Here is a 25,615-nt window from a genome sequence, read left to right on the forward strand (position 1 = left end):
TGTGGTCGGCGGCGGCGAGGAGGAGGCGGCGGAAGACGAGGAGGACGAGGATCCCGGCTCATCCCGTTTCGTGCTGGCGGCGGGGCTGGGGCTTCTGGCCGTGTCCGTCGTCCACCTGGGGCAGGAGCGGGCCGAGGCAGGGGGCGGCGGGCCGCCGTGCCTGGCGCTGCTGCTGCTCCGCCTCGCCCTCTACGTGGGCTGCGCCGCCGCTGCCGCCGCGCTGGGCACCCTGATCGTCCTGATCTGCCGCGGCCGCCGCCGCTTGCCGCCGCCGGACTTCGCCGCCGTCGCCCCGGTCCGGCCGGTCGCGGGGGTGAGTAGCGGGAGGGGAGTGGAGCGGGCGGCGGCCGCGGCGCGCCCTCCCTGCCCGGCGGCGGGGCGGAGGTGGCGCGGCCCTCGCTCCGCCGTGGAACGCCGCGCCACCCGAACCCGGTGTCCTGCTGTCCTACCGCGGCCGCAGGAGCCTGCCCGCACTTCGCCGCTCGACAGGGCTTTAAATGGCAAAAGTTGTGTTGGAGGGTAGCAGGCGCACCGGAAAAAGCAACACTTTGCTCTGAGAGAGACCTCCGGATTGCGGGAATGCTCACGGTGGTTCGCTGTTGGCTATGTCTCAAATCCTTTCTGCGCCTTCCGTTGAAATGTCATTGGTAAAAGAGACGGTCAAAGAGGGAGCTTAGTGTTACTTTAATGCGTTCTCTGAAGTTGAACGGCTTCAGATAGTGTTATCATAGTGCCATTGTGTACTCGAGCCGTTGCAGAGCTCTGTGCAAAAGGGAAACAATTTCATTTTCTGTACATATTCCAAAATGTACTAGTTTACAAGCTCTTTGTAACCCGCACCTTAGTATTTTTTGCGCTCTTTCGAGTGGGACTGATAGCACAAGGCATTTGGAAACTTTCCTCCCATCTACAACCCTGTTCCCCATCATTCAGTGCTTGGGAGCTGATCCCACATGGGCCTGAAAAACTAGTGCTGAAAATTGAGAATCTGCCCACTTTCCTGCTTTGCCATGGGTCACAGGGATGTGGAGTTTAATGTCACAGCTGGTGACTCCAGCCAGGAGCCCTTGGCCCCTCACTGGTGAGCTGTAAGTGTGTTAGCACATGAAGTGCTGCAGCGGTAGGCTGTACTGTGGAAGTGTTATTTCCCTTCGGTAGTGTCAGGATACCTGAGAGCACTCTACAAAGGAAAAGGAACGGAATTTGTGCCACCTAGGTGTGCAGCCTAGCTGTTCTGGTAACCCAGTTTGTTACATTTATACACGTACACTTCTTGGTAGCAGTAAGTAGCGCTATCACGTGTTCCTGGGGCTGCAGTCGATGTAGCTGAGTTTGCAGAACACAGGGGGTGCTGGCGGGGCAGAGAACCTATTACAAATCACTTGCTGATACAGTTGTCTGTCTTTCTGTCTTTTCAATCAAATTGCTAACAACCTGTAGTAATGGCTTATTCCTTCATTCTTTGACCTAGGGAGAGAAAGAGCCTGTGCTTGGGAGCAATATGCTTTTCCTGGTCTGCATTTAGTGGAAGCTGGCAGGATATTGTTGTCAGTAGGGATCATTTGGCCAGGGGTTGTTGAATTCAATGGATAATACAACTTGCAGAGGTGCATTCAAGATCTATTTGTGGTTCTTTGTGTGATACTCATTTTGTCTTCTTGGTAGAATTTTTTTAAACATCCTCTTTGCTTTGAACACTCAAGCTCACACTCAGCTTTTTGAAGGAAGTCAAGAATAAATAAACTGTATGAGCATTAAGGAAGTGAGAAGATGTAATGCACAAAGTGATAAGCAAAAGGTACCTGTATGTAGTGTATTATGTGGGTACAGCTAGGGATTGTTCAGCTGGTTTTTGCCATAGGAGTGCTAGGGAACAAATGTGTGTTAGGTGCATAACCACCTTCTAGTAAAGGATTATATGCTTTTGTGTTTAGCTGTTCTGTTATGTTACACCAAACAGAAAAAATGTAAACAGATCAACTGGTCATCAAAGCAACAATTCCTGTTGCTTCCAGATTTACAAGAATAAATGTTTCAGTGCTAATGCCATAATTCCAGTGGCATTTATGTACTTGTATCCTTATCTGAACATCTGGATGTGCGTTAACTTACTTTTACATAGTACCAAAAAGATCTATACATAAACTTAGCAATTGAAATCTCCTGGCTGCCACAATGAGGAACAACTTTCAGAATTGTGAAACAGCCAAACAATAAAAATCAATTTAATTTGGGAAGCCAATATTTAAAGAAAAAAAAATTGTATTGCTTTCTTTGTCTCCCCCTTTGTGAAAAATATAAACCTACTGAAAAATGTAAGCCTGCTGAACAGCAGTGGAACTAGAAATGTCCAGAGACAAAAGGTCACTTCTGTTACTGTATCATCTGTACTTTCTTTTTGTGGTGTGTTACTGTGCATTTCTCTTGAAGATGTTCTCCTGGTGTGTCCAGCCGTAGGATTTGTGTATATAAATAGTGCACACATGCTGTTGCTTTGTGTAGTCTAATTTGTAGTGTTTGCATTTATTGTAGCTCTATGGCATATGTTTGTTGTTTCAGAAGGGAATTGAAATTTGGTATTTAAAATTCACTGGGAAGGCAGCAGTACCTGCTAAAACCTTTTTCCCAGGATTGTTTCTTTACCCTCTCCCTGATTCTCTTAAAATTTTTCTTTCCTCCCTCTTTGCACTGTTCCCAAAAGTTACATACATGAAAAGGATGTCCAAAAAATGACTGAGGTATTTCACCCTTTCTATTTAGAAGATGTAATTCCAGGCATCTAAATTGGGTTTCTCATACCTTCAATTTATAGTTTTGTTGATTTCTTTCTGGTACAAAGTGGCTTCAGGACTGCAAACCTTCTTGAAGACTTTTTCTGAACACGATTTTGTATATGTGTAGCAGACTTTGTAATTGGGGCTTCAGCAACATGTAGGTGAAGAAAATAAAATTTTCTAGATAGGCAGCATATAAAAGTGTAGGCCATTCACTAAAGCTTCCTGCTTTAGTTATTCTTTTCATTTTTCATCCTTTTGCATTTACACTGCTTTTTATCATTCAGTTGTTATTGTCATGTTTTTCATAGAGCCTTGTGATCATTTTGTCCTTTCTTGGAGCCAGTAGTAGGATGACTGTAAAGCTATATTTTTTTCGGTCTTGTTGTGTCTTTTCCTCAAGAATAAGGAAGATTATCAGGCCACCTGTTGGCCTAATAATTAGGAAAAAATGTAGTAAAAACCTTATTATGACTGGCATCTCACTCTTCATGTGTTTTGTGTACAAACTTTAGACAGTTCAATTTTCATTGTTTGAGTGATTTTTCACATTGGGTTAAATGAGGAAACAGTAAGTACTCAGGAATAAATATTTACTCTAGTGGGAGTCAGACTCAGCTCTTGGAAAGTTAGTGGGAGTACTCTTGATCAACTTCAAAGGGAAGTTGGATGGAGTCCCTCGTGCTGTGCTGAATAAAGGGAGTTTTTTGTGTGTTCTTAATTTTGCAACCACTTAGCATGTGAGAGTTCAGTGCTGTTAATTTTCATGGACGTGTTCATGTAAGTGAGGAATATGAGTGAGGAAGTGCAGTGTTGCAGGTTTGGATTTCAGAAGAGCAAGGTGTATGCCTTTTTTTCATTTTGCTTGAACTTGCAACTACAGAAGCCATCTTCTCGAACGTGAAGCTGTGCTTTGTCCATTTTTTATGTAACTCCTTTGGGACTTGAAAGGTGAAGACTTCCTCCTGAAGTCAGGTATCTCAGCAAGAACATTTGAAATCTTCTAAGAATTGCAAAGCAAACCGTGTGATTTATATCCCCGTGATAAATTGTGCTTTCAGTGTAGTTTTTCTGTATGTGACAGCTCTGTTCACAAAGATTGTCTGGGCAGTCTCCTGTCTTCCACATAAAGATCTGTGTTTCATTGGAAGAGCTGTGTACAGGCAACTCATAATAGTGTCTTACTTATTACTTTAAGTACTTGCAGTCACTGATAATATTGGTAAATAGTTTCTATTGATATTGAAATAATGGGAATTGAAAGAGTCCTTGAAATTGTATGTTATATTATTGTCAAGTATTTTTCAGCACTTTGCAGGAGCTGTTTTAAAATGAGATTATTTGTGGTGGAGAGGAACAGCAAAATGCAAGACAGCAAAAAGGCATGATGACCCAATTGTACTTTAGTGAGAATGTCTGTTTTAAAGGGGATTTTCGCTTCTCAAGTACCAGTGGACTCAAGTACCTTTGCTACCTGCTCGTAGCAAAGGTAGCCCTAGGTTAGAACATGTGTCAAGTTTTAAAATTCAAGCTTGCTCCCAAAACTGCTTTTACCTTGTGTGGTTGTAGTGGGAGATTGCTTTGACTCGTGTGAAGAACCATGTTAACCAAGTTAGTGGGAAGGGAAAGGAAAACACTTTTTCCCATGTTTATGTGAGTTGTTTCTCTGCCAAAAACCTGGCAGAGATGGAGTTTTCTTTTCAGCATAATGTTTCAACGCTGATTCAAAGCAAAAGCTCTGAGTAATAGAGAGCTGGGTTATCAACTTCATTTAAATAATGCAAAAAAGAATGATTAATTTGTTAGATTTAAGTACTGCATTTTAAATTCAGATTAAATGAATGACACTCTGTATAGAGAATGGTCTACCTAGTCTGTCTGCAGAAGGGTAATAAATGTGCTTTTTTCCCATTGAAAAGGGTACACTGATTCTAATGTCCTATCATTAGTTTTCTACAATTAACAGTTGTCAATTTTTTTTTAGTATTTGTTTAAAACGCATTTCCTGACATACTTGGTCGCTCTTGTTTACTTCAGTTTAATAGCTCTCAATTTTTAGTATTACACTTTTTCTGTCCCATCACACTACACGTGATATGTTTTATGTTCCTAAAGGTGTGTTCCATCCTTGAATGTGGATTTTTGTGAATTTGCCATTAGTGGAGGGGGCATGGGTAAATCTTTTTTTCATTGGATCAGGTAGTTGTTAAAATATCTGAATCCTGGAACATAGTACTGCTTTTTATCCAAGCCATAGGAGGATGTGTAGTGAAATGGAAATGGTCCGAATGTTTCAAATGGGATGGCAACTAAACCTAGGTTGAGTATCTGTTACGGTATCCAAGCTGAGCGCTCTGCCTTTTGTGAAGAACGTAGGGGAAGCAGAGAGAAAGGACACAGAATCTTATTTTGCTTCACTGTTGGGCTTTTGCCATAAGATGAAGCTTGTGAAGGTAAGCTTGCAGGAGCCCCAGAAGCTCTGGGAAGTAGAAGGTTTGTCATCTGTGGGCATCAATTTCAAGTGGCATGCAAAACAGTTCTTGAGGTAATAAGTAGTTTGGAGAAGCTGTGAGGGAGAGGAGAAGCTTCCTAACTCCTTCTAGTTTTGATCTTTATGCCTTAGTAAGATTCAAAAGTATTTATGTGTTTTTTCTCAACCTAAAGCCAAGGATGTTCTATGGTCTTTTTCATTCTCTAGCTGCACAGGGGATATTTAGAGCTCTGATATTGCAGGATTTTTGTAAAAGCAATAGCAGTCTCTGGTTGTTGCACTTTTCTCATGCTTTAGACTGTCTTGGGCTTGCAACCAGATATCCTGGTCTACTGCCAGTCTTTTAATTGATGGGTTGTTTCTGGATGGAAAGGAGAAGATATGTTTAATTTTAGTGTTTTTAACAGAACTCAGAGTATCATACTTTTGTTCTTAGTTCTGTCTCATTTATAGGCAGGTCAACAGTGAGTCTTTGATGATGCAGTTGAATTTACTACTAGGAAAGTTCTGAAATTAAAATAATGAAAATACATTTTAGCATTTTTTACTGATTTCATGAATATTTTAAAATGTTACAGGAATGTTGCATGAATTGCAAATGTTCTGTTATAGTTCAGCAGGGGCCTATGGTTTGGACATTTCTGGTACAGTTTATTTTTAGGGATCTCTGGAACATCTGTTATAATTTTATGGCTTTTTCAGAATTGAAACTTTGTTAGGACCACATATGCTGTTTACCTGCAAGAGTACCTGTGAAGTGATAACTTTATTATCACAGGAGACTGACCTCAGGAAATCAAATATTTTTCAGACTGTCTCTCACTTCTTTGTCCCATAACTCCTTAACAGTGAGCAGACATAGTTTTCCACACAGCCTTTTATTCATCGTGTATATTTAGAGATTTCTGGTCGTCTCATGCAGTCCCTTCTGATTCATTTCATTGTATCCTATGTTGTTGTCAGCTCTGCATTGTATTGTGCTTGACATTTAATTTTCTCAACTCTGTGTTAGATCGACGTCTCATATTTTGCTGTGAATTGCACTGTTTTTACCTTTGTAGGGACTGTTTCTCACTTGAACAGTGTTTTATGATTGAAAACATAACCAGGGAGCTAGTTAATTTCTCCTGATAACCAAGCTCTGCTGAGTCAGTAAGGATAGATGGCTCATGGAGATCTTACTGTCCAAGTCTCTTGCAGGGAAATACTAAGGGTGGACATAAAACCTCTGCAATAAGGTCAAGAGTGAAGGCATCCTGAATTCAAGGTATGCTTTAACACTGAAAATAGTATAGACATGTATCAGAAACTTTCTGAAAATAAAATCCGATAAAGTTCTCTTTATTGCCACGTCTTGGTTCCTTGCTCTCTGCAAAGGAGAGCAGCAAAATTTACCCAAGGAAAGAGCCAGTTACATAGAATACTGTATCCTTTCCCAAGCTGTTACTTTAAGTGGTTATATAAAAGTAAATTATGTAGCCATAAGGGGAACAGATTTGTGCTGTGTCTATGGGAGGTTTTTGTGACCAGTCATTCTATACCATTTTTCCCCCTATTAAATATGTGAAAGAGAACAAGTTAATGATAATAAAATTAACGATGATGGTTCATTTGGCATGTTTTGTGGTGCTCTTGAAAAGACAGAACTCCCTATAAAATGTGTGTAGTGGGAAAATTCTCGTGCAGGGAGGGTATAGCAATAGACCATGCAGGAGTTTCTCTCTGGTTGCTAAGCTGAGACTCTGCAGCTCAAGCGTGATTTTGTGCTGGTTTTTCTAGCTTGCCAACAATTTAGTTTTCATGCCATACGGCTCTTTTGGCCTTGAAGTATAGACCATAGGTTCTTCTTGTCTCTTTTTACTGAGGAGGAGAGTGTGGAAATGTTCAGTAAACTGGGGCTATGCCTGTACTTTGAGAATTCATGTAAGACTTTGTTTTGATGACAATATGAAATATTCCAGCACAGGATAATGCTGTATTTATTGCTGAGCAGAGATTTGAATGCTAACTTACCAATTATTTCTTGGCTGTACTTGTGAGAATGAAAGTAATACCTGAGAAATATTTCATTTTCATATTCTTATTCTTAGCTGTCCAGTATTCTATGAAATCTCAAGTGAAGAAAGTTCTGCCCTGCTAATCAAGTTTTTACACTGTTACAGTTTTACCAGTTTTAAACATGGTACAGTTAAGATAGAAGATCTCCATCTGATAAACACGGTTTACACATTCCAGGAGCTACTATATTAGTAGAAATAATGAGATGATATCATAAAATCATTATTGAGATAATGATGCTTAAGATAGTAGGATTAACATGCTTAAAGTATGTTGATTTTTAAATTGGTAGTTATGGTATCCCTTAATGCTGAATGTGACAAGTACATACTTGCTATGTAATCCTAAATAGGTCTGTAAGTATTAATTAAAAAATATTAACTCTTGTGAATAGGAAATTTATTTTTGCATCATTAGTTGAAGTGATGTTTAAATAAGAACATCTGGATGAAGTAATATGTGGATAAGAACACATCAGTCCACTTCTGTTAAAAATGAATTTATGGAGAGTTCAGTGAACTATTGTTTGAGGCTGTGACTCTTTATTGTCAAGGTCCAGTCTGATGTTAAGTTTACAAAGATAAGAGGAAAGTTAATAAGGCAACAGTGGGAGGAGCAAGTAACTATGAGTAATTGGTTGTTTTTTGTATGCTGAATTAGATGCAGTCTTTTCCTTTTAGATCAGTGATTACACTGTCTCATCCACAATGCCCGTTTATATTGTGGGATCTGTCATGATCTCTGTTCTAGTTTTGTTGTAATTTAGTTAATATAATAGGAATAATTGTAAATTTTTCTCTGTTTCTGGCCTTAATTCCATGGCAGAATAAGGCTGCATGTGGTATGCCTGTAGCAGGCTGCTGTGTTTTAAAAATTGCATTTGATGACAAGTGTTGCAAATGGATTTCTTGACAGTGGAAGGTACTCCTGTGTTCTCTGCGCTTTGCCATTTATTGAGTGTTGTTGCTGAAATACCTTCTTAATTCTTTATTATTTGACATTTATTGTTGTCTTCAGAACTAATTTTAAATTACTTAAACTGTTTAAACCAATAAATGACATTTACTTAATTTTTGTATCTGTAGGAGACTAAACCTAAGACAAAATTTCACGTTCAATGTCAGACTTTTTTTTCCTTGGCCCATTCAGGCTGTTGTTTTCTGCATCTTAAATAACTTTCAAAAGTATCAAACAATGAGTGTTGTTTAGAAGTCTACAGGAAATGCACACATCCTTTTTTTCAGCCTGTAAGCAAAGTCAAAACTGAGGAAAACTTCAACTGTTCCAGGAAACAGGCCTCCCTGTTTGTTAGCAACCTCATTCTAAGCATGTACTTTCAAAATATGCTCCACCCCTACCCCTTCAAGTCCTTCTGTTAAGTCTTATTTATGTTTCAGTCTGGTTTCTGTCATTCTTTACCAATAAAATCTACAGACTGGAGCCCAATTAAAAAAAAAAAAATTATTGAGGACTGTGATAATGCAAGTCAGGAACATGCCAGCTTTTAATCAGCATAAAAGAGCATCTAAACTAGAGCTTTGACTGTGTTAAATCCATTTACAAATGTGTTTGGCTCAATCAGGGTTATGCCAACTATTTCATGAAACCGAGCACCATTTTTCTTTAGATGAATGACATGAAGAAAAATGTGAAAACATTCAAATCTAGGCTTTCTAGCTGAACCTGTTCTCTACATATGCCCTCCATCTGACTTGAGTCAGGGGTGGGAAGAAAGTCTTTCAGTGAAATATGCTGATTTTTTTATTCTCTCAGCTGTTAGAGCTGAGCTTGGACTGTGAATTTTCTGAAATCCTTCTGTTATCACAGATGTTGGTTATCTGCATTACTAGGTTGTTACTGTTGTTTTTAAGGTGTTTATTGCCATATGTCATCTAACTTGAAGGTTCCTGCTTTTTAAATTAATTCATTAATTAATTCATGTCACAGAAACAGTACTTTTTGAAAGCAAACCTAAACTAACAAGACTTAAGTCTTGATTCTGCTAAATGCAAGTTCATAAAATGGGAAGGAAAAATGGGTTTGATCAGCTGTTTTAGGCAAGGCACCTTTAGATCTGATACATTATCAATCATGAAGTTAAATTCACAGCTCTCTGAAGAGTCATCAACGATCATGAATAGTTCAGGTTGGAAGGAATATCTGGAAGGCATCTAGATCACCCTCTTGCTCAGAGTGAGAAGGATAAAGAGATGGAGACTCCATAGCCTGTCAGCACCCCTATTCTGATGCTTGAGCAGCCTCATGATTAAAATAGTTTTGCCTTGTGATGGGAATTTCCTGTGTTGCAATGTTTCCTAATGTGCTGTGCATCTGCAGCAAGAGTCTGGCTCACTTTTCTCTGTATGCTCTCATTCAGTAGTTGGAGACAGCAGTAAGGTCTCCCTGAACGTTTTTTTTTTAACCTGATCGAACCCAACCAGTATCACAGCTTAATGGTTGAATTCAATGATCTTAGAGGTATTTTCCAACTTAGGCAATTCTATGATCACTTCAATACATTTGAACATTCTTGTTTATTCAAATGTTGGTTTCTCCTCTGCTCTTGAAAATGTTTTTTAATGAAGCTGAAACCTTGTTTTAAACCAAGGTGGTTTTTTTGCTCTTTGCTTTTCTCTCCCACAGTCCATGACTTTATGCAATATCTGTATGAGTATGGAAAAGTTCTCAGAAAGTCCAATACACTATGCATCTTTCTTTGCCCTTCAGTAATTACATTCATGCAGCAGCAAAATCACTATTGCTAGTGATGGTATTCACTTTTTACCTTTTACATTCTTTTTGATCATGACTTGAACAACTGTATTTTTTTTTTTTTTTACATTAATAGATGGTGCCTTTTAGAAGTCAAATGTACCAACTGTAGAGGATACTCTCAGTGGAATGTGTTCTTGCAAGCTGAAATCTGAGTTTGTGTCTGGTATTCAAGAGGCAGCATTTTGCTGAGGCAGTAGCAGTTTGCCTTGTTCTTAAAATGAATGTTCAAGTATGAAGCATAAAGTGATCAGTTCCTGCTTTGTGGAATTGCGTAGATGGGATCATAATGTGGTGATGTGGAGCAAGCTACTTACCTTCTTGCAACCATAGATCCTCTCTGAAGGTTGCTTTTTTTTCTTTCTTTTTTTTTTTTTTTTTTTTTTTAAGCTTGTGTTTAAACCACTTTTGAAAGGAGTGATTTGGTGAGTACTGCATTGGAGCACTTACTGATGCTTTAGGCGATAAAAAAACCACTTCCTGCAATGTATGGGATGCAACTGTTGATGCCTCAGTTAGCTTGAGGTCACTGACCTCCATGCAGGTATGACTCAGTTTAGCAGAAGGATTAGTCTTGTAAGATACCCAAGCTGGCATGTGTGTTAAAGAAGATGGAGTGTGTTGAGCACAGAGCTTCAGTCAGAATTGTGGGCTCATGTTTAGGAGCTCTTTCTTCACAGAAAGACCTGAACGAGTTTGTTTAATTGGGCTTTCTGAATCCCTTCCCTTAAGGTACTTGGGGTGTTTAAGGTCTCTGTGAGTCCATCTCCTCTCTTTTTAAATTTTTAAATCATGCAGTTGCCTGCTGCAAATAAAGCAGAAGAATCCTGAAGTAGTTGTGTGACTGTCGTTAACACAGCTTTGTGTTGAGGAAGTGTGATAACATTAGCAGCCAGAGATGATGTATTGGAGCCTTACAAATACTGTTAGGTGTCCTTACAAAGAGCAAAAATACTTTCTCTTGCTGTTTAGATGGGTATGGCTGAAGCCTTTGCCAGTGTTCAGGTCAAAATGTGCTTGGAAACCTATAGCAGTTCACTAAATACGCTGTTCTTACACCTCATTAACTACAGTTTTGATAGTGAGGGGAGGACTGCAAATGGAGGCAAATGTGCTGAGGTCTTGCTGCTCCTGCCATTGACAGTGTTGTCAAGAAGGGAAGAAATCAGCTGAAAGACCACAGTCATGGTCTCCGAATAGCGACTGGAAGAAGTCTAAGGGGTGTTGCCATACTCACCGAAAAGGTGGAACAAATCAGCAGTGGGCAGGAGGGCACTCAAGGCATGGATAGTACCTGCCACGTTGGTGTGTTTTAGGTGTGAGCAAGCCTGAAAAGCTTTATTTTGCTGATAAAAGTAGTGCTTAGACTCCCTTATCTGAGTCCTATTAGATGAACTTTGTTAGACTCTACATGCATGTATCTGAAGTAGAAGCAAAACATTAAACCAAAATACAGAATATTAGCCTGCAAATTGGCTGAAATAACAGTATATTTAAGAACATTAAAACAGTGTTTTTACTTTAAGTTTATACTTCTTTCTTATTCTATGTGTGGTGAATGTTGGAGGGATCGGGACGTTTCTGAAATGCTCTCTCCTTACGAAGGAGAGTGAGCTCCAAGCTGATTGACAGTGGGGAGAGTTTCTATTTCTGTTTTGAATTATACTCCTTTCTATATAAATACATCATTAGTCACTGCTCTTTGTCTATACTCTGAAAAATGTTTCTCCATCCGCCCACCTGTTTGGACACTGTGGGAGTGAATACTCCAATATAGACAAATATTTGTATAGGACAGCAGCTTAAAATGCAGAGAGCCAGAAGTGTCTTTGAAGAAAGAAGCCCAAAAGAATGTGAACCAAAATTGCTGTAGGAGATCTAAAGGCTTCTCTTTTGTTTTAAAAGTATTTTATGAGGGTAAATTAAGTCCATTGTCACAGTAAGCTATAAAAATACTTTATTTGCTGTGAAAATACTGCATAAAAGGGTTCCAGTTGTTTTGTTACATGCATGTCCTATTCTCAGTGCATTGACTTGCAAGTAAATGCAGCTCCCCTCTACCAAAAAAACCTAAGATAATTTTGCAAGCTGTACAATGTACGATACACAAGTGTTAATATGTGCTTAGTGAACAATGTATAATAACCTCACAGACAATTGACACTCCTGTTTTAACCACATGGGCTGGCAATATTTGTGTAAAGACCAAATGATACAGTACCGTTGCCTTGAATTCCAGTTATTCCTTCTGTAACTTTTGGTTTATTCCTTCCTCATATGATGTATTTTCTATTTGAATTTCAGAGTAATTGGTCTGGAAGCTCTCATGATTCAATTCAATCAAGAAGAGTGGTTATTTCTCACAATATGGATAAAGCACTGAAAGAAGGTGAGTTTCAGGTGCATTAGAGTCTGAATATCTCCTGTCCTTTTTAGCAAACCATAACTGCACAATATTCCAAGACTTTACAGTATGTCCCTGGTTTCTTCCATGATATGAAATGGCAAGGTCTTAGTCTTTTCAAGAAATCCACTGTAGTAAGTAATGTGATGTTGTTTTTTGCAATTCAACTGATATATTGTCATTTTAATGCCTATTTTTTTACAGAAATACATTGAAATACAGTCCTTTAAACTTGTGCATAAAGCAAAGGGATAACACTTAAAATATTCTTGACTGGGTTTTCCTGACTTGAGGAATCCTCTGGACTCTTTCATACAGTCTTCCCATTTAGTGCAATTCTTGCCATTAAAACTGAATCTAAAATCAACATTTGTATTTCTGGATGATACAGTCTATCAGCCTTTTGTAAATATTTTATCTAATTTTGAATACTTTTTCCTTTAAGATTTCTTTGCAGAACTTTTTCCAATCTTTTTTGTAAATGGAGGGTATCTATGAAAATTATCATTGCTTTAAACAGGTTGGTTGTTTTATGACAACTTGGTATGTGTTATGTTTTCAAAGTTATTTTTATGAATAGCTTTTACCAGGATATGTAGCAAAAATATAAAATTAGAACACTTTACCTACCTATGTCATCTTTTCTGAAGGTGAACTATTACAACATAATTGTAATTTATTCTTAGGAAGCATTTTCAACTGGAATCGGTCAGATTAGGGGATTCTTGTTAATGTGAAAAGGATAGTACAGTCTAAACATTATATGTAGAAACAAGCACAAAAAACCTGTTTGCTGTGTTGTCTCATATGTGTATTTTATCTTTTGGATAACCTGCCATGGAATTTGAAAACTTTGACATAATCACAGAATTTGAGGTAGTGGGGTTGTCTGGGGACAGAAAACAGGCATTGTGGAATGTCGAGGGAAAGATAGTTGTGTTACTCTTCCCTCCTGGTACTTGCATGTAGGAGTAACTTGTTTCTGTAAAAATGTGGGAGCTGTCTTCATTTAAAGTGTTTATCCCACAGATCATTCAGTTGGATGCAGGAGGCCATCCCTGCTCAGTAAGGCTGAAAGAAAGTTACTAATACTTAAATGATTCATTTTTCAGAGTTAAGTGCCTTATGCTGTGACAGCTCACACGCCTTTCAACTATTTTTTTTTTTTTGGAGTAGCTTTTACCCTCCATTCTCACACTGAATTTTGGAGAGCAAACTTGTCAGATTTCGTTTTATTTCTTCCAGGCCTAAGTGATGCGGCCAACTTCTCTGTTTTGCAGTTGACAAAGATGAGAGTGTACTTTTTGCTCTACCGTACAAAGTGTTTTGGGTTTGAAAGGTGACTGAGTCATCTTAAGTTTGAGATACTGAATGCAATCCCAAAAGCAATAGTTTCTTTTTTATGAGCACAAAATGATCAATCTCTATGAAAATAGACAGGACTTCTTGCCTGTGACAGTTCTGAAATTTGTAGTTGTCTTGATGTGAATGGTTTTGTTTGGGTTTTTTCCAAAGGTTTGTGGCTCAATAAAACTTTATTACTAGTGATATAAAAAATACCATCTGTATTTGTGTTTCCAATCTTGGACTGATTAGGAGTAAAGTATTTATAAATTCCAGGAATTTTGGACAAGTTTTTGCTGTCTAGATGTAACGTGCTACCCAACAAAATGCTTTAGAAAGCCTTATTCATTTAGCTAGGAGACTTTCAGTTGTCAAGAGGTTTTAATCTTGGGGACCAGTTCAGACTCCTAGTGCCTCTTGAGGTTTAAGAGTAGGTGTTGTCAGATTATCACAGTCAATAGAGTTTTGGGGTGTGGGGGTTTTTGTGGTTTTGGTTGTTTTTTTGTTTGTTGGTTTTGGTTTTGTTGTTGTTTGGTTTTGTGGGTTTTTTGTTTGTTTTTTTTTTGTTTTAACATATTTTACTTTACCTTAGAGATGCATGGATTACATTTTTGGGAAAACCAATGTCATCTGATTTCAGAAATGCTGTTGCTGGGTGTGAAGAGACAGCCCTTTGGTTGATTCTGATTTCTTCAGCTGTTTTTCATTGTTGTGTAATTAAGTTTGCCTGGGGTTTACTGTTAATTGCTAACTACCTTGCACCCCTCCAGAACTGCCTGTTGACTGTCGGTCATGCCATGTTTTTGCTGGTGTTATTGCCAGTCTGCGTGGACTTTTCGCTCTGAGTTTAGTATGGCTGACCTGAGGTTCTATGTCACTTCAAGCTGCCACTTGGCTTTATTGCATTTTTCCTGATGTTCTCATCATAGTCTGTTAATGTAGTTGGAAGGATAGATAGCAGTCATATCCTTGGTTTAACTAAAGGAATCATGCGTGTTTCTGTTTCAAACATCAGTCTTATTTCAATAACTATTAGATGTTTAGATAGTTCTCCTGTCATGGTCAGTGGCTGATACTGGTTGCCTGTGTCTTATATAGATTCTTGTATCACCACAGCCCATGTAGTAAAGTTGTTGGGAATCATCCTTATACAATGTGCCTCACACTAAACACCACCAAGAGGGAACCTTGGTATATTCTGGTTTACAGCTCCGCCCTAAATGTCTTTGCTATTTTCCATTAGGAGCAGAGTTGTGTAACAGGTTGGTGCTTTAGAGTGCTGCTTCATTATTAATTATAGCATACTTGCCTTAGCTGTAGATAAAAGGTGGAGGAAAGCTGTGAATTAGCCCTGCTACGGTATGTTGTGTTTTATGAAATCTAAGTGCTCAAAATCAGAACAAGTGTAAGGTTATGAAGAGATTTTCCTTGTTGAATATAGCAGAAAGAAAAGGCCTTTAGTTGTCAGCCCCGAGTCTCCTTTTCAGCTGGAAGTACTTGAGTAACTAACTCTGAAATATGGTTTTTCACTACTTTTCATGCTTTCTCTTGATAGATTGATTTGATTTTTGTTTGACCTTCCTTTTTCTTACACAAAGAAAAGATAAGCCACTTTTACAAATACTCTTTAGCGCTACCTGTTGCATGTCTGAATTCCATCCACACATGGTGGTGTGGTAAGATGTCTCCTGAGAGAGGCTGTGCCCAGTCACACTTGGGCTGCTTTGCACAGCATGTACTGCTTGGGCTGAGGCTGCAGCTGTCAGTAGATTGATCTCCTGTGGGGGTAGCTGGCCTCCCAGGAAAGGAATTTAATTTTCCATTTTTATTGCTGCAAATCCTGTGGTCTTTTTGTCATTCTTCACAGTCTTTGTCTCTACAGTTTTAGTAGTGCCAAGAAGAATGGTCTTCATATCACTTAGCTGCTTCACTGGGTCATTTATGAGTAACTAAAATAGCACAGGTCATAGCTCAAATCCCAGCAGAAGTCTACTGGTGAAATTGCTCTGCTGTGAAAATTCACCTGTTTCATAGATCTTAAAATATTTCATGCCAGAGAGCCATCTCTTTTTTTGTAGTGGGTTATCTTCCTTCAACCCTGCCTTGAGGTGATCTTGTTGGAAATATTTTGGGAATTTAATTAGATTCTTTCTATGGATCAGCCTGTCTGTGTTGATCCCTTAGGATCTAACTCTGTTAGGGATGTAAGATTGTACTTCCCTTTACAGAAAGATTGGGAAAAACTGTCTCATTTCCCAATTTAAAATGTACATGTTGACATTTAGAAAAAAAAATTGTAGTAACTCCTGCTGCTTTCTATTTGAAAAGCTGGGGCTATATTTTTTGGTTTTGTTTTTTTTTTTGGGGGGGGGAAGTTGTTTGTTTGTTTGCTTGTTTAGAAAACAGCTTTCAAAAAATTTTTTTTGGTCCACAGTATGAGCAAACCAGTTTGAATTTATGTCCTCTCTGCCATTGGGATTCTAGCACTTAAAGCTAAGAACTCTTGCAAAGGGTGCATGTGGAAAATTATTTGAACATAAATTTCTCTGACTTTTTTATTTTACTACACTTCCTAGATATTTTTTAATACATTTTTTTTCTCTATTGTTTGTATATTTTCATGGGGTTTTTTCTGCATAAAAAAACCAGTAAAGACACAAATGCCAGGAAAATTTTAATGAAAGTGAACCAAAGATTGGGGAATTGGGAGACTGTCAGGAATTCCTTTTGTACAGGGCCTGTCCGTCTATGCACAATGATAACATCTAGCCTGCTAAACCTGGCAGTTTCATAGAATCTGAATATGCAAGTAAACCAAGAAATCCTAGTGGTTTTCCAAACACAAACTTTAGAAGAGCACTGAAATCTTTAAACCGCTATTGCTAGTTCACAGTCACTGAAATGTTGGCATTTAGACATCATTTTGTCGGCCTTTTACACCATGGTCTAAGTAAAGGTTTAGTGGCCATGAGAAACTTCAGTAAAGATAATATTAAGCACAAAACCTCATCTTCTTAACATGTATAGCTAAAATATAATGAAATCTAAAATATAAAAAGTGAATAATGACCTTCATTTCTTTCAATTTAAATGTTAATGTTTTGGAAATTATAAAAGTGAATATTCAGAGTATTTATTAGTAATTTTATTAGTAATTGTAAACCCACCTTTAATATAGGGGTTTAAAATTTTCTTTCAGGTTTTTGTTGTTATTATTTTTTGTTGTTTGGGTTTTTTTTGTCTGAATTGGCTTTTGGCAGGGGGAAAAGGTAGTGGTTATAAGAAGCAAGTAAGCAGTTAACTTTTACTTCTCTGGAACAGTACTTTGACAGGAGCTTAGCTGTGGTATAGTCTGTCATCTTTATCTGTTAATTTCTTATTGAAAGTATTTTTATAAAAGTATAGCTTATTATAACCCCATCATGCATGTTAAATCTAGTGTTGTAGTAGTACGGAATTCTGGTAATGATTCTTGGCTTTTTGACGGTGGTTTCCTCACGCAGGATCCTGACACAATTCATATAGCCTTGTATTTCTGTTTTACCGATTGCAGTGCTCGCTGCTCTAGAATAACTCAAGCTAGTGTTGTAGCTATACCTTTTCTTCATTTGCTCATACAGTCACAGGAGAGTTTTGGATTTGACTATAGATTAATGTAGTCGTTCTGGCTTCTCCAGTGCTTTCAGGAAAGGACAGTTACTTCCTGCTGAAACATGGAAGTCTGTGTCTTCATTTGCATAGAATATTTATGTTCTGTTTTTTAATATTGTTTTGAGAAAAAGAATAGGCATTTAATCCTTGTTCTTCATATTTTTGTTATTTTTAATAAAGTTGGGTAATGAATCTTAGCAATATAAAAACTCTTTAGTGTGAAGCTCTGCAAATTGTAGATTTGAAGCTAGTCTGACCTGCAGACCCTGGTGGTGCCACTGAACCTCTGAATGAATGAATGTGGAAAAAGGGATAGCAGTTACTGTAGGACATGTGTAGGAGTAGGAATGAAGGAAGAGTCTAGAGGGGTGTCCTCACTAAACCTCCACACAAGCTTCTGGCTTTCTACTCTCAACACTCTTCTAGTTTACAGTATTTAAAGAGAGTAGTTGAACAGGCTCAACTTCAATTTCACATGGGAATGGCATTTCATCACATTGTAGTAACTTGGGCCTTGGATCTTCTTAACTAATTTAGAAAACCCAGTAGAAGTTTCTACAGTTTTGCACCAGATTCATTGTGGTCACTGCATTTGATTTGATCAGAAGAAATTTGTTTTATGTTTGTAGTGGATGCATTAGTGGGAGTAAGGTTCTGTGCTGAATGTATTCTGCTTGTTTTTTTATTCCTTCCTTGTCTTCTGACTATTGTTTTCAATGTTTTAGAGAACATGTAGTATAAAAATAATGAGAATAGATGCACGAGCAGATTTCTCCTCTGAAGGGAGAAAAGTTCTCTCTATAAAATTGTTACATTTGTTTCCTGTATTTCTTTAGGGTGCTCAAATGGCACCAGCTGCATCCATGGGTGTGAAGCTAAAGCAGCAGCTGTGCACCATGGCCAGGATGACACATGGCAGTGTCCTACCCAGTCTTAAACTGGCTGCTGTTAGTGTCTGTGGCTGGTGTCCTTTTTAAATTTTATTTATTTGTTTAAAAGCGGTCTCATTGCTCACTTGGAGATACATCCTGGGCTCTAAAGAACCCTGAAATTTATAGAGAACAGCACTGTTGTGATGCAGGAAGGTCAATGAGGTTAAGTGACAAGGAAACTACAGAAGACATGTAAAGTAAGAGAGTTATAAAACACGGGTGCAGGAAAATATGGTTTAAAGCTGTGTAATCCTTTTAAGTTGTTGAAAGTATCTAACTGGGAGAGTTAGACACAAGTGAAATATTTCATAATTGCATGGTTGATTTTTGGTGATGATTGATGATCTTTTGTCTCTAGTTTGATATTGCCAATAGATTTTGTGGTTCTTTCACATTGAATGTGACAGAATTCATGAGTGGCTAAAAGGAATCAAAAAGAATGTATTATGTAGTGTGCTGGAAACTGAACTCATTTTGGAGTGGAGTTGCTTAAAAATAGTTATAAATTAATAGTCATTAGGAATAGATTTTCTCTGAAAGAGAATATATCCTTAAGAGATCGGAATACAAGTCATGCTCTTTTGCTCTTGCTTTGTAGAGTTCTGTTGAACAGACTTCTGTAGGAGCCACCACTCCATACCGTGGCTTGTCTTCTTGGGCAAAAGATGCTGAAGAAATAGCTACTTTGCACCCTTGCAAAGGACAGAGAGGGTGTCTGTAAGAAAATCTGAAAAAGTCACTATTTGCCAGTGATGCTGATTAAAAAAATACCACAATGCAGCGTGTTGCAGCTGCACTTGAGAAATTATTGGTCTCTTATGGATTAGATGAAAAGGAAGAATCTGTGCTGTGATCAGTTTTCCACAGTGTTTCAGATCTTGCAACAGAGATTATTCTTCTGCTTGCTTATCAGAAGACTACTACTTTTTATAAATGTTTTCATCACTGTAGTATTAGTGGGTGAGAGTTTTCACTGAAATATTTCATCTGTTTCAGGAAAGTATTTTGGAAATTCCTATCCTGCTATATGGCTCTGCAAACTTTTTTCTCTCCTAGATTAGAAAAAAACCCCAAACTTCAAACCTGTTATGTATTTGTTTACTGAACTGTGAATTTTTTTTCTGAATTATTAGTTAAAAAGTCTTGAAATGTCTTAGCAAAAGGCTTTTAACTACACATTCCAGCATATTCATTGAAGTGACTCATTTTCTTTCTTTATAAACTTGAGGAAGCTAGTTTATAAAGCATTTGATTAGAAACTTTTATCAATTTTAGCCATTTCTCTGGAAATGTTTTTATCAAGGTGATATTGGTTGAGGTTTGCTAGTTTTGCCTGAAAGGCAAGTGAAAATATTTAAGATGTTGTCCTATTAATATGTTATTAGCTCAGTGTTGCCAGTGCCGGGGAGATTTTCATAATTTACTAAACTGCCAAGCAAACAACTTCTTTCAAAGTGGAAGGTAAGAAATAGTGGAGTCTTATGATTACTTTGCACCATGGGCTTACACTGACAAATGAGATGGACTTTTGATATGAAAGTTTGAAACCAGGATGTTTAGTAAAGAAGCTGCTCAAATTACCAGGCACATGACTTTATTTCCCCCTTTTTGTTATCCCTCTGGTGGATGCAAATTGACTGTTACAACCCCAGCTCTTCCCCCATCTTGTTGCAACTGTTAAATAGTTCACCTGTTCTCCCTGAACACCTCCTGCTCCCTCTTAGACCTCCAGGGACATTTGCTGGAGTGAAACATCAGTAAAACTGGTGATGTCAAATGTCAAAAAGGAGAGTCAGAATGGTAGAAGACAGTGTTGCCATGGGATTTGCAATTACAGTAATATTGGTTATTGCCTGTCAGTATGGTTTGGAATGCTTTGTCATTTTTGAAGTTCATGTGGTCTCGCTAATCCACTTGTTCTCTCTTAGCTCTTCTGATCCTATAATGTACTTTCTGTGGTGGTGTTCAGTGTTGTATATGTCTTTGGAAATCCAAAAATCTTAACCACCTCCCCTTTTTAGCCATGACTTTGGAATGGAGACTATTAAGTTCCTACGTAAAGAAGGCTGGCTTCAGTCTGCAACATTTTAGACACAGTCAGATTATATGGTAGTTCACATAACCAAAGCCACTGCTGAGAGACAGGTATTAGTCTGAGGTTTGTGTGTAGCTGGTAACCTAACTGTCTGAGCAAATCCACTTAAAGGCTTTGCTTTGCAAAGTGACCTGCAGTAACCTGTTAGGTGCAGATTGCTGTAACCTTGCCAACCTTATGTTCTTTGGCAAGAAGTAGATGTGAAACCTATTACCCATACAGTTTTTGAGAAGGGTGGAGGATTACATTTTACCTGTCTTGGTGTGCCTTGTCCTTTTGCAGTTTTTGCTACTTATTGTTTTGTTTTTCCTTTCAGTGTTTGACTACAGCTATAGAGATTACATCCTGTCCTGGTATGGGCAACTCAGCAGAGATGAGGGGCAGCTGTACCAGCTGCTATCTGAAGACTTTTGGGAGATTGCCAAGCAGCTGCGACAGAGGCTGAGTCACATTGATGTAGTTAAAGTTGTCTGCAATGATGTAGTGAAAGCTTTACTCTCGCACTTCTGTGACCTTAAAGGAGCCAATGCCAGGTAAAAACCCCCCTGCATTTCATTGGAATTTTCTGCTTCTCTCTATACTTTCGGATGTGCTAAATCAAAGTGATGAAGACTGTATGCTTTTGTAGGAAACTGATAAAATAGTTCAAGCTCATTACCAGTTTTAGAGATCAAGCAGGCTTCAGGACGTCTGTAAGGAAACACTTGGACTCCTTTTTCTGAGAGTTTGGATTCACTGCTGTTTCAGTTTAATCTGTGAATCCTTTGTTCACTGAAGGAGGTGGGCTGTGTGAGCAGTTCCTGCAAAGTAGTGTGAATGTGCAAGGGAAAGAAGGGCCGCTGTCAGTGTGGTCAACAGACAAGAAGATGGTTATTTGCACCTTTCCCAGAATAGCACCAGGATTAATTCCATAGAGTTTTCCATTTCTTCTAGCCCTGGGAGGCAAAGCCTTATGATTTCCGTAGGTAGCCTGTCCTGCGGTAACAAGATTTTTCTACTGGAAAAATTGTTGGCTGTATTTTCTTTCTCTGCTTAAGTTGTCGTGCTAATTTCATGAATTTCCTCTTTAGCAAGGATCTCTTTGTCCACTTGAAAAGCCAGCTTTCCACTGAACGCTGGATTTTCACCCAAATTGTAATTGCAAATGGGATCTCTTAGCCTATGCAGTTCCCACATTTGAATGCATGATTTGTCCAATTGTGCACAGATTTGGTCTTATATCTGCGCTTACCTGAACTTTAGTTATTCTAATTGGAATATGCTTTGGTCATTCAGATTTAGACTGCACATTTTATTCTGTGAAGTTGTTTTGCCTACAGTTAGATCCATGTATTTTTGACACCCCTTCAGACAAAAAAAGACAATTGTGTTCTGTCAGAGACTGATCTGTTACCATTGACACTTCTTTCTGTTCTGGATTAGAAGATATGGTTAATGTATTTGTGGTAGATCCTAGCTAATTTTTTATGTAAGCTACTGGATAGAAAAAATAAGGAGAAAATACACTAAAGGGTGGTTACATTCAAGAAAACAAGAAATTAAGGTGTATGTACTTTGCAGTAGATCTTGCAGTGGGTCCTAGATATTAGTTTCTATTAGCTCTGGAATGAGGTAGAAATCTCTTGGTTAGGTAAAACTCTTAAGTGTGCTCCTTAATTTGTAAGTATCATGCTTGCACTTATCCTTTATCACAATAAGTGCTTGCTTTTCGAAAGAATTTCATTTGAACAGTTAAAGAATGAGAAAGAGGAATTTTCCTTTTAGTTGTGTGCTTTTGGGTTTTTTTTAACTCAATGTTTTTCTGTTTAAAGCTGGGGATGTAAGATCTGGAATTGCAGAATTATTAAGTATTATTAATGTTGATTGTTGATGGGGTTTCTTATCTGCTGAGAATTATGACCACTTCACCTGGTCTTTGTTGGATTGTTATTTCCACTGTGTAGAACTAAAATAAATTCTCTTGGTTATTTTCCAGTTAACTTTTTCACTTGGAAGCAGTAAACACACCTTAGCTCTGGATAAGACAGACTGCATTAACATGGGAATGAAAAAAGTCCTGTCAAGAATTGGTGTAATGTGGATACAAAAATGCTGCTAGCAAGGATTTTCTTGCTATTTTCTAAGTCTGTGAGAGACTTTTTCTCTCTCACAGAAGATAGTAATGGAGTTCTGTAAACAATGAAATACCTGCAACCTTTAAAAGTCTTGTTTATGGTACAGTAGAAAAATATTTTGACAATGGATGTTTTAGGATTTTAGCCAATCACCCCTAAGGGGTGGCTGATCCTTGTCCTTGTCCAATTAGACTATGAAGAAAAAAGTCTATAAAAGAGTTTGTAAAATAAATAAATAAATCAATCTGCTGCACAATTCCTGCCTGCTGGATCTTCTCTCCTCCTCCCTATGGCTGCGGGACACGGTGATATACCCTAGGGCATTTTAATAGTGTAATATAGTGGGTTATAAAAAAAAAAGCAAACAAATCAACCCAACAGCTCTAACTGAACGATTTATAGAGGCTGGGACTGGACTCATTGACTGTTTTTTGCAGACTGCAAGGCTGTGAATTCACCAGGAGAAAGGTCTGGTTTTAATGTGTGTGACAGATCAGCAACATGATGCTGCATGACGCAAGTTCTAAAGCACTAGAATATCTTCATGCTGCTCATCCAAACTTGCTGAAAAAGTCTGGGGAGCTGTATGGAAATTGCACAGGGCTCACCATTTCTTAGCAGATGGAGAGAAAGCTTAAATCCTATGTACAGGCTATTGCAAAGTCAGCAGAAGGGTGACATTGTGCTCGTATGCTCAGATGGAATTTGTGCTGCTGAGTGATGTGAGCATGCACATAATAAACCTGAAAGCACAGCAAATACTCTGATACGGTTTTCTATTTTAGAGAATTTGGAGTTGTAACAGTGACTTGAGTTTTGTACAAATTGCCTACTGCTATGGAGTTTACTGTGCTAGAACCTGCTGACATTTTAAGCTATAGACCGAGAACTAAAAAGTATGTCACTTATAACTTGGAAGCCTTCAATTATTTTCTATATTGATGTCCTGGTTTTCAACTGGGATAGAGTTAATTTTCTTCCTAGTAGCTGGTACAGTGCTGTATTTTGGATTTAGGTTGAGAACAATGTTTATAACTCTAGTGTTCTAGCTGTTCCTAAGCAGTGTTATGCTAGGTCAAGGACTTCAGCTTCTCATACTTCCCTGCCAGTGAGGAGGCTGAGGGGGTGGGCAATGCAAGAAGCTGGGCGGTTACATAGCCAGGACAACAGACCCAAGCTGGCCAACAGGATATTCCATACCATATAGTGTCATGTTGAGTACATCAATTAGGAGAAAAGCTGTCTGAGAGAGGCTGCTTGGGAACTGGCTGGACATCAGCCAGCAGATGTTGAGCATTTGCATTGTGCATCACTTTTTTTTATATATTCTATTATTATTATTGTTTTCCTTGCCTTGTCTGTTCTATTAAGCTCTCTTTGTCTCAAGTCATAGAATGGCTTGGGTTGGAAGAGACCTTAAAGGTCATCTAGTTCCAAACCCATGCTATGGGCAGGGATGCCTTTCATTAGACCAGATTTCTCAATGCCCTATCCAGTCTGGCCTTGAATAGTTCCAGGGATGAGGCATCCACAACTTGTCTGGGAAACCTGTTCCAGTGCCTCACCACCCTCACTGGGAAGAATTTCTTCCTAATATCTAATCTAAACCTACTCTCTTGCAGTTTGAAGCCATTGCCCCTTGCCCTGTCACTACAGGCTCTTGCAGAGGGTATCTCTTCACCTTTCTTGTTGGCACCCTTCAGGTACCTGAAGGCTGCAATTAGGTCACTCCAAAGTCAGGAGTTTTACATTTTTTTTCTGATTGTCTCCCTCATTCCACTGTGGGGAGGGCAAAGGAGTGAGTGAAAGTGTGTGTGCTCTTTGGCTGTCTACTGGGTTGAATCACGATTGCCACAGTTCAAACACAAAAAATTCGTCTTCCTAAGGTAGGGAATGCAGATCTTCTTGATCTACTTTGCTTTCTGTTAGTGTTTTAAAGACAGTCATAAAATTATGGCATTCACATTTCCCTCTGTATCTCATAATGGATGCAGTTAGTTTTGGATGACAAATATAGTGGAACAGAGGCTGTAATTAGAGTGAGGTATCTTTCCTGTTGTGATAGCTCTTGGAGCGCTCTGTCTCGTTTCCGCCACTGAGTTTAGACTGCAACATGACGGCAAAGGGCATTTTGTCTTTTGTGTGGCAGCTTTTGAAGTTTTAAGTACCTCTAATACTGTGTCTGGAAGGGGTGCCACCTGAGCCACTTTGTCTTGGTTTTCCTATATGATAACAGATAATCCACTAACGTAGCAGAAGGAAACCATCCATGCCCAGGAGGACAGATGTCTTGTTTTTTCAGAGTGAAGTTTGTGTGTTTTGTGACCCAGGTGCATGTTGGACACACAAATTTCTTTACTTCTCTTCTCTTACTGACTAACTTCAATCTGTGATTAACTGGGATGACCGAAGGGATGAAATTAGACTGAGACCCTTCAGAATGAGGAAGGGTGCTGCAGTCCTTTCCTTTGCTCCTGCTTTCCCTCTGGCTTATCTTAACCATCTCAAAAATCCACTTAGTAATAAACAGCTCAAGGTAAATAACCAGCAGAGGCCAGAGATGAAGAAAAGTGCTGGGAAGAGACCATGTCTCCCTTCAAAGCAACCTGGCCTCTCCCTGGGTCAAGGCCAGGTTGGATGGGACTTCGAGCAATCTGGTCTAGTGGAAGGTGTCCCTGCCCTTGGCATGGGGTTGGAACTAGATGATCTTTAAGCCTCTTCCAACCCAAACCATTCTATGATTCTGTAATAAGAGGAGAGGCCACTTCCCTGCTGGCTGGTTGGAGACAGGGTATTGGGAAAAAGGATCCTTGTCGTGTTAGATCTGTTTCCCCTTTCTTTATTCTCTCCCCTGGCTCTCTTTAACAGCAGCTGTCTTTCCTGTGCATGCCACACACATCTGCTGAGTGAAATAAGGGCAGAGACACTTCTAGCCATGGGCAGAACTGTCTGGATTGACATAGAGCAATACAAGCTGCAG

The 25,615-nt window shown here is 38.8% G+C and overlaps 1 protein-coding gene across 1 annotated transcript in view; it reads left to right on the top strand.

Annotated features, from left to right (window-relative positions):
* SNX25 (sorting nexin 25) overlaps window positions 1–25,615 on the top strand; it is an 83,466-nt gene continuing 57,851 nt past the window's right edge. The window contains exons 1-3 of the mRNA XM_042014953.1: window positions 1–313; window positions 12,400–12,484; window positions 20,838–21,054. Coding sequence (XP_041870887.1) covers window positions 12,463–12,484; window positions 20,838–21,054 — 239 coding nt within the window. The 5' untranslated portion in view covers window positions 1–313; window positions 12,400–12,462. The remainder of the gene's footprint in view (window positions 314–12,399; window positions 12,485–20,837; window positions 21,055–25,615) is intronic.

This window comes from Corvus kubaryi, unplaced genomic scaffold, assembly GCF_017639235.1.
Source record: "Corvus kubaryi isolate FWS band 111438036 unplaced genomic scaffold, C.kubaryi_AGA036_p1.0 split3-131, whole genome shotgun sequence".
Taxonomy (NCBI): Eukaryota; Metazoa; Chordata; class Aves; order Passeriformes; family Corvidae; genus Corvus; species Corvus kubaryi.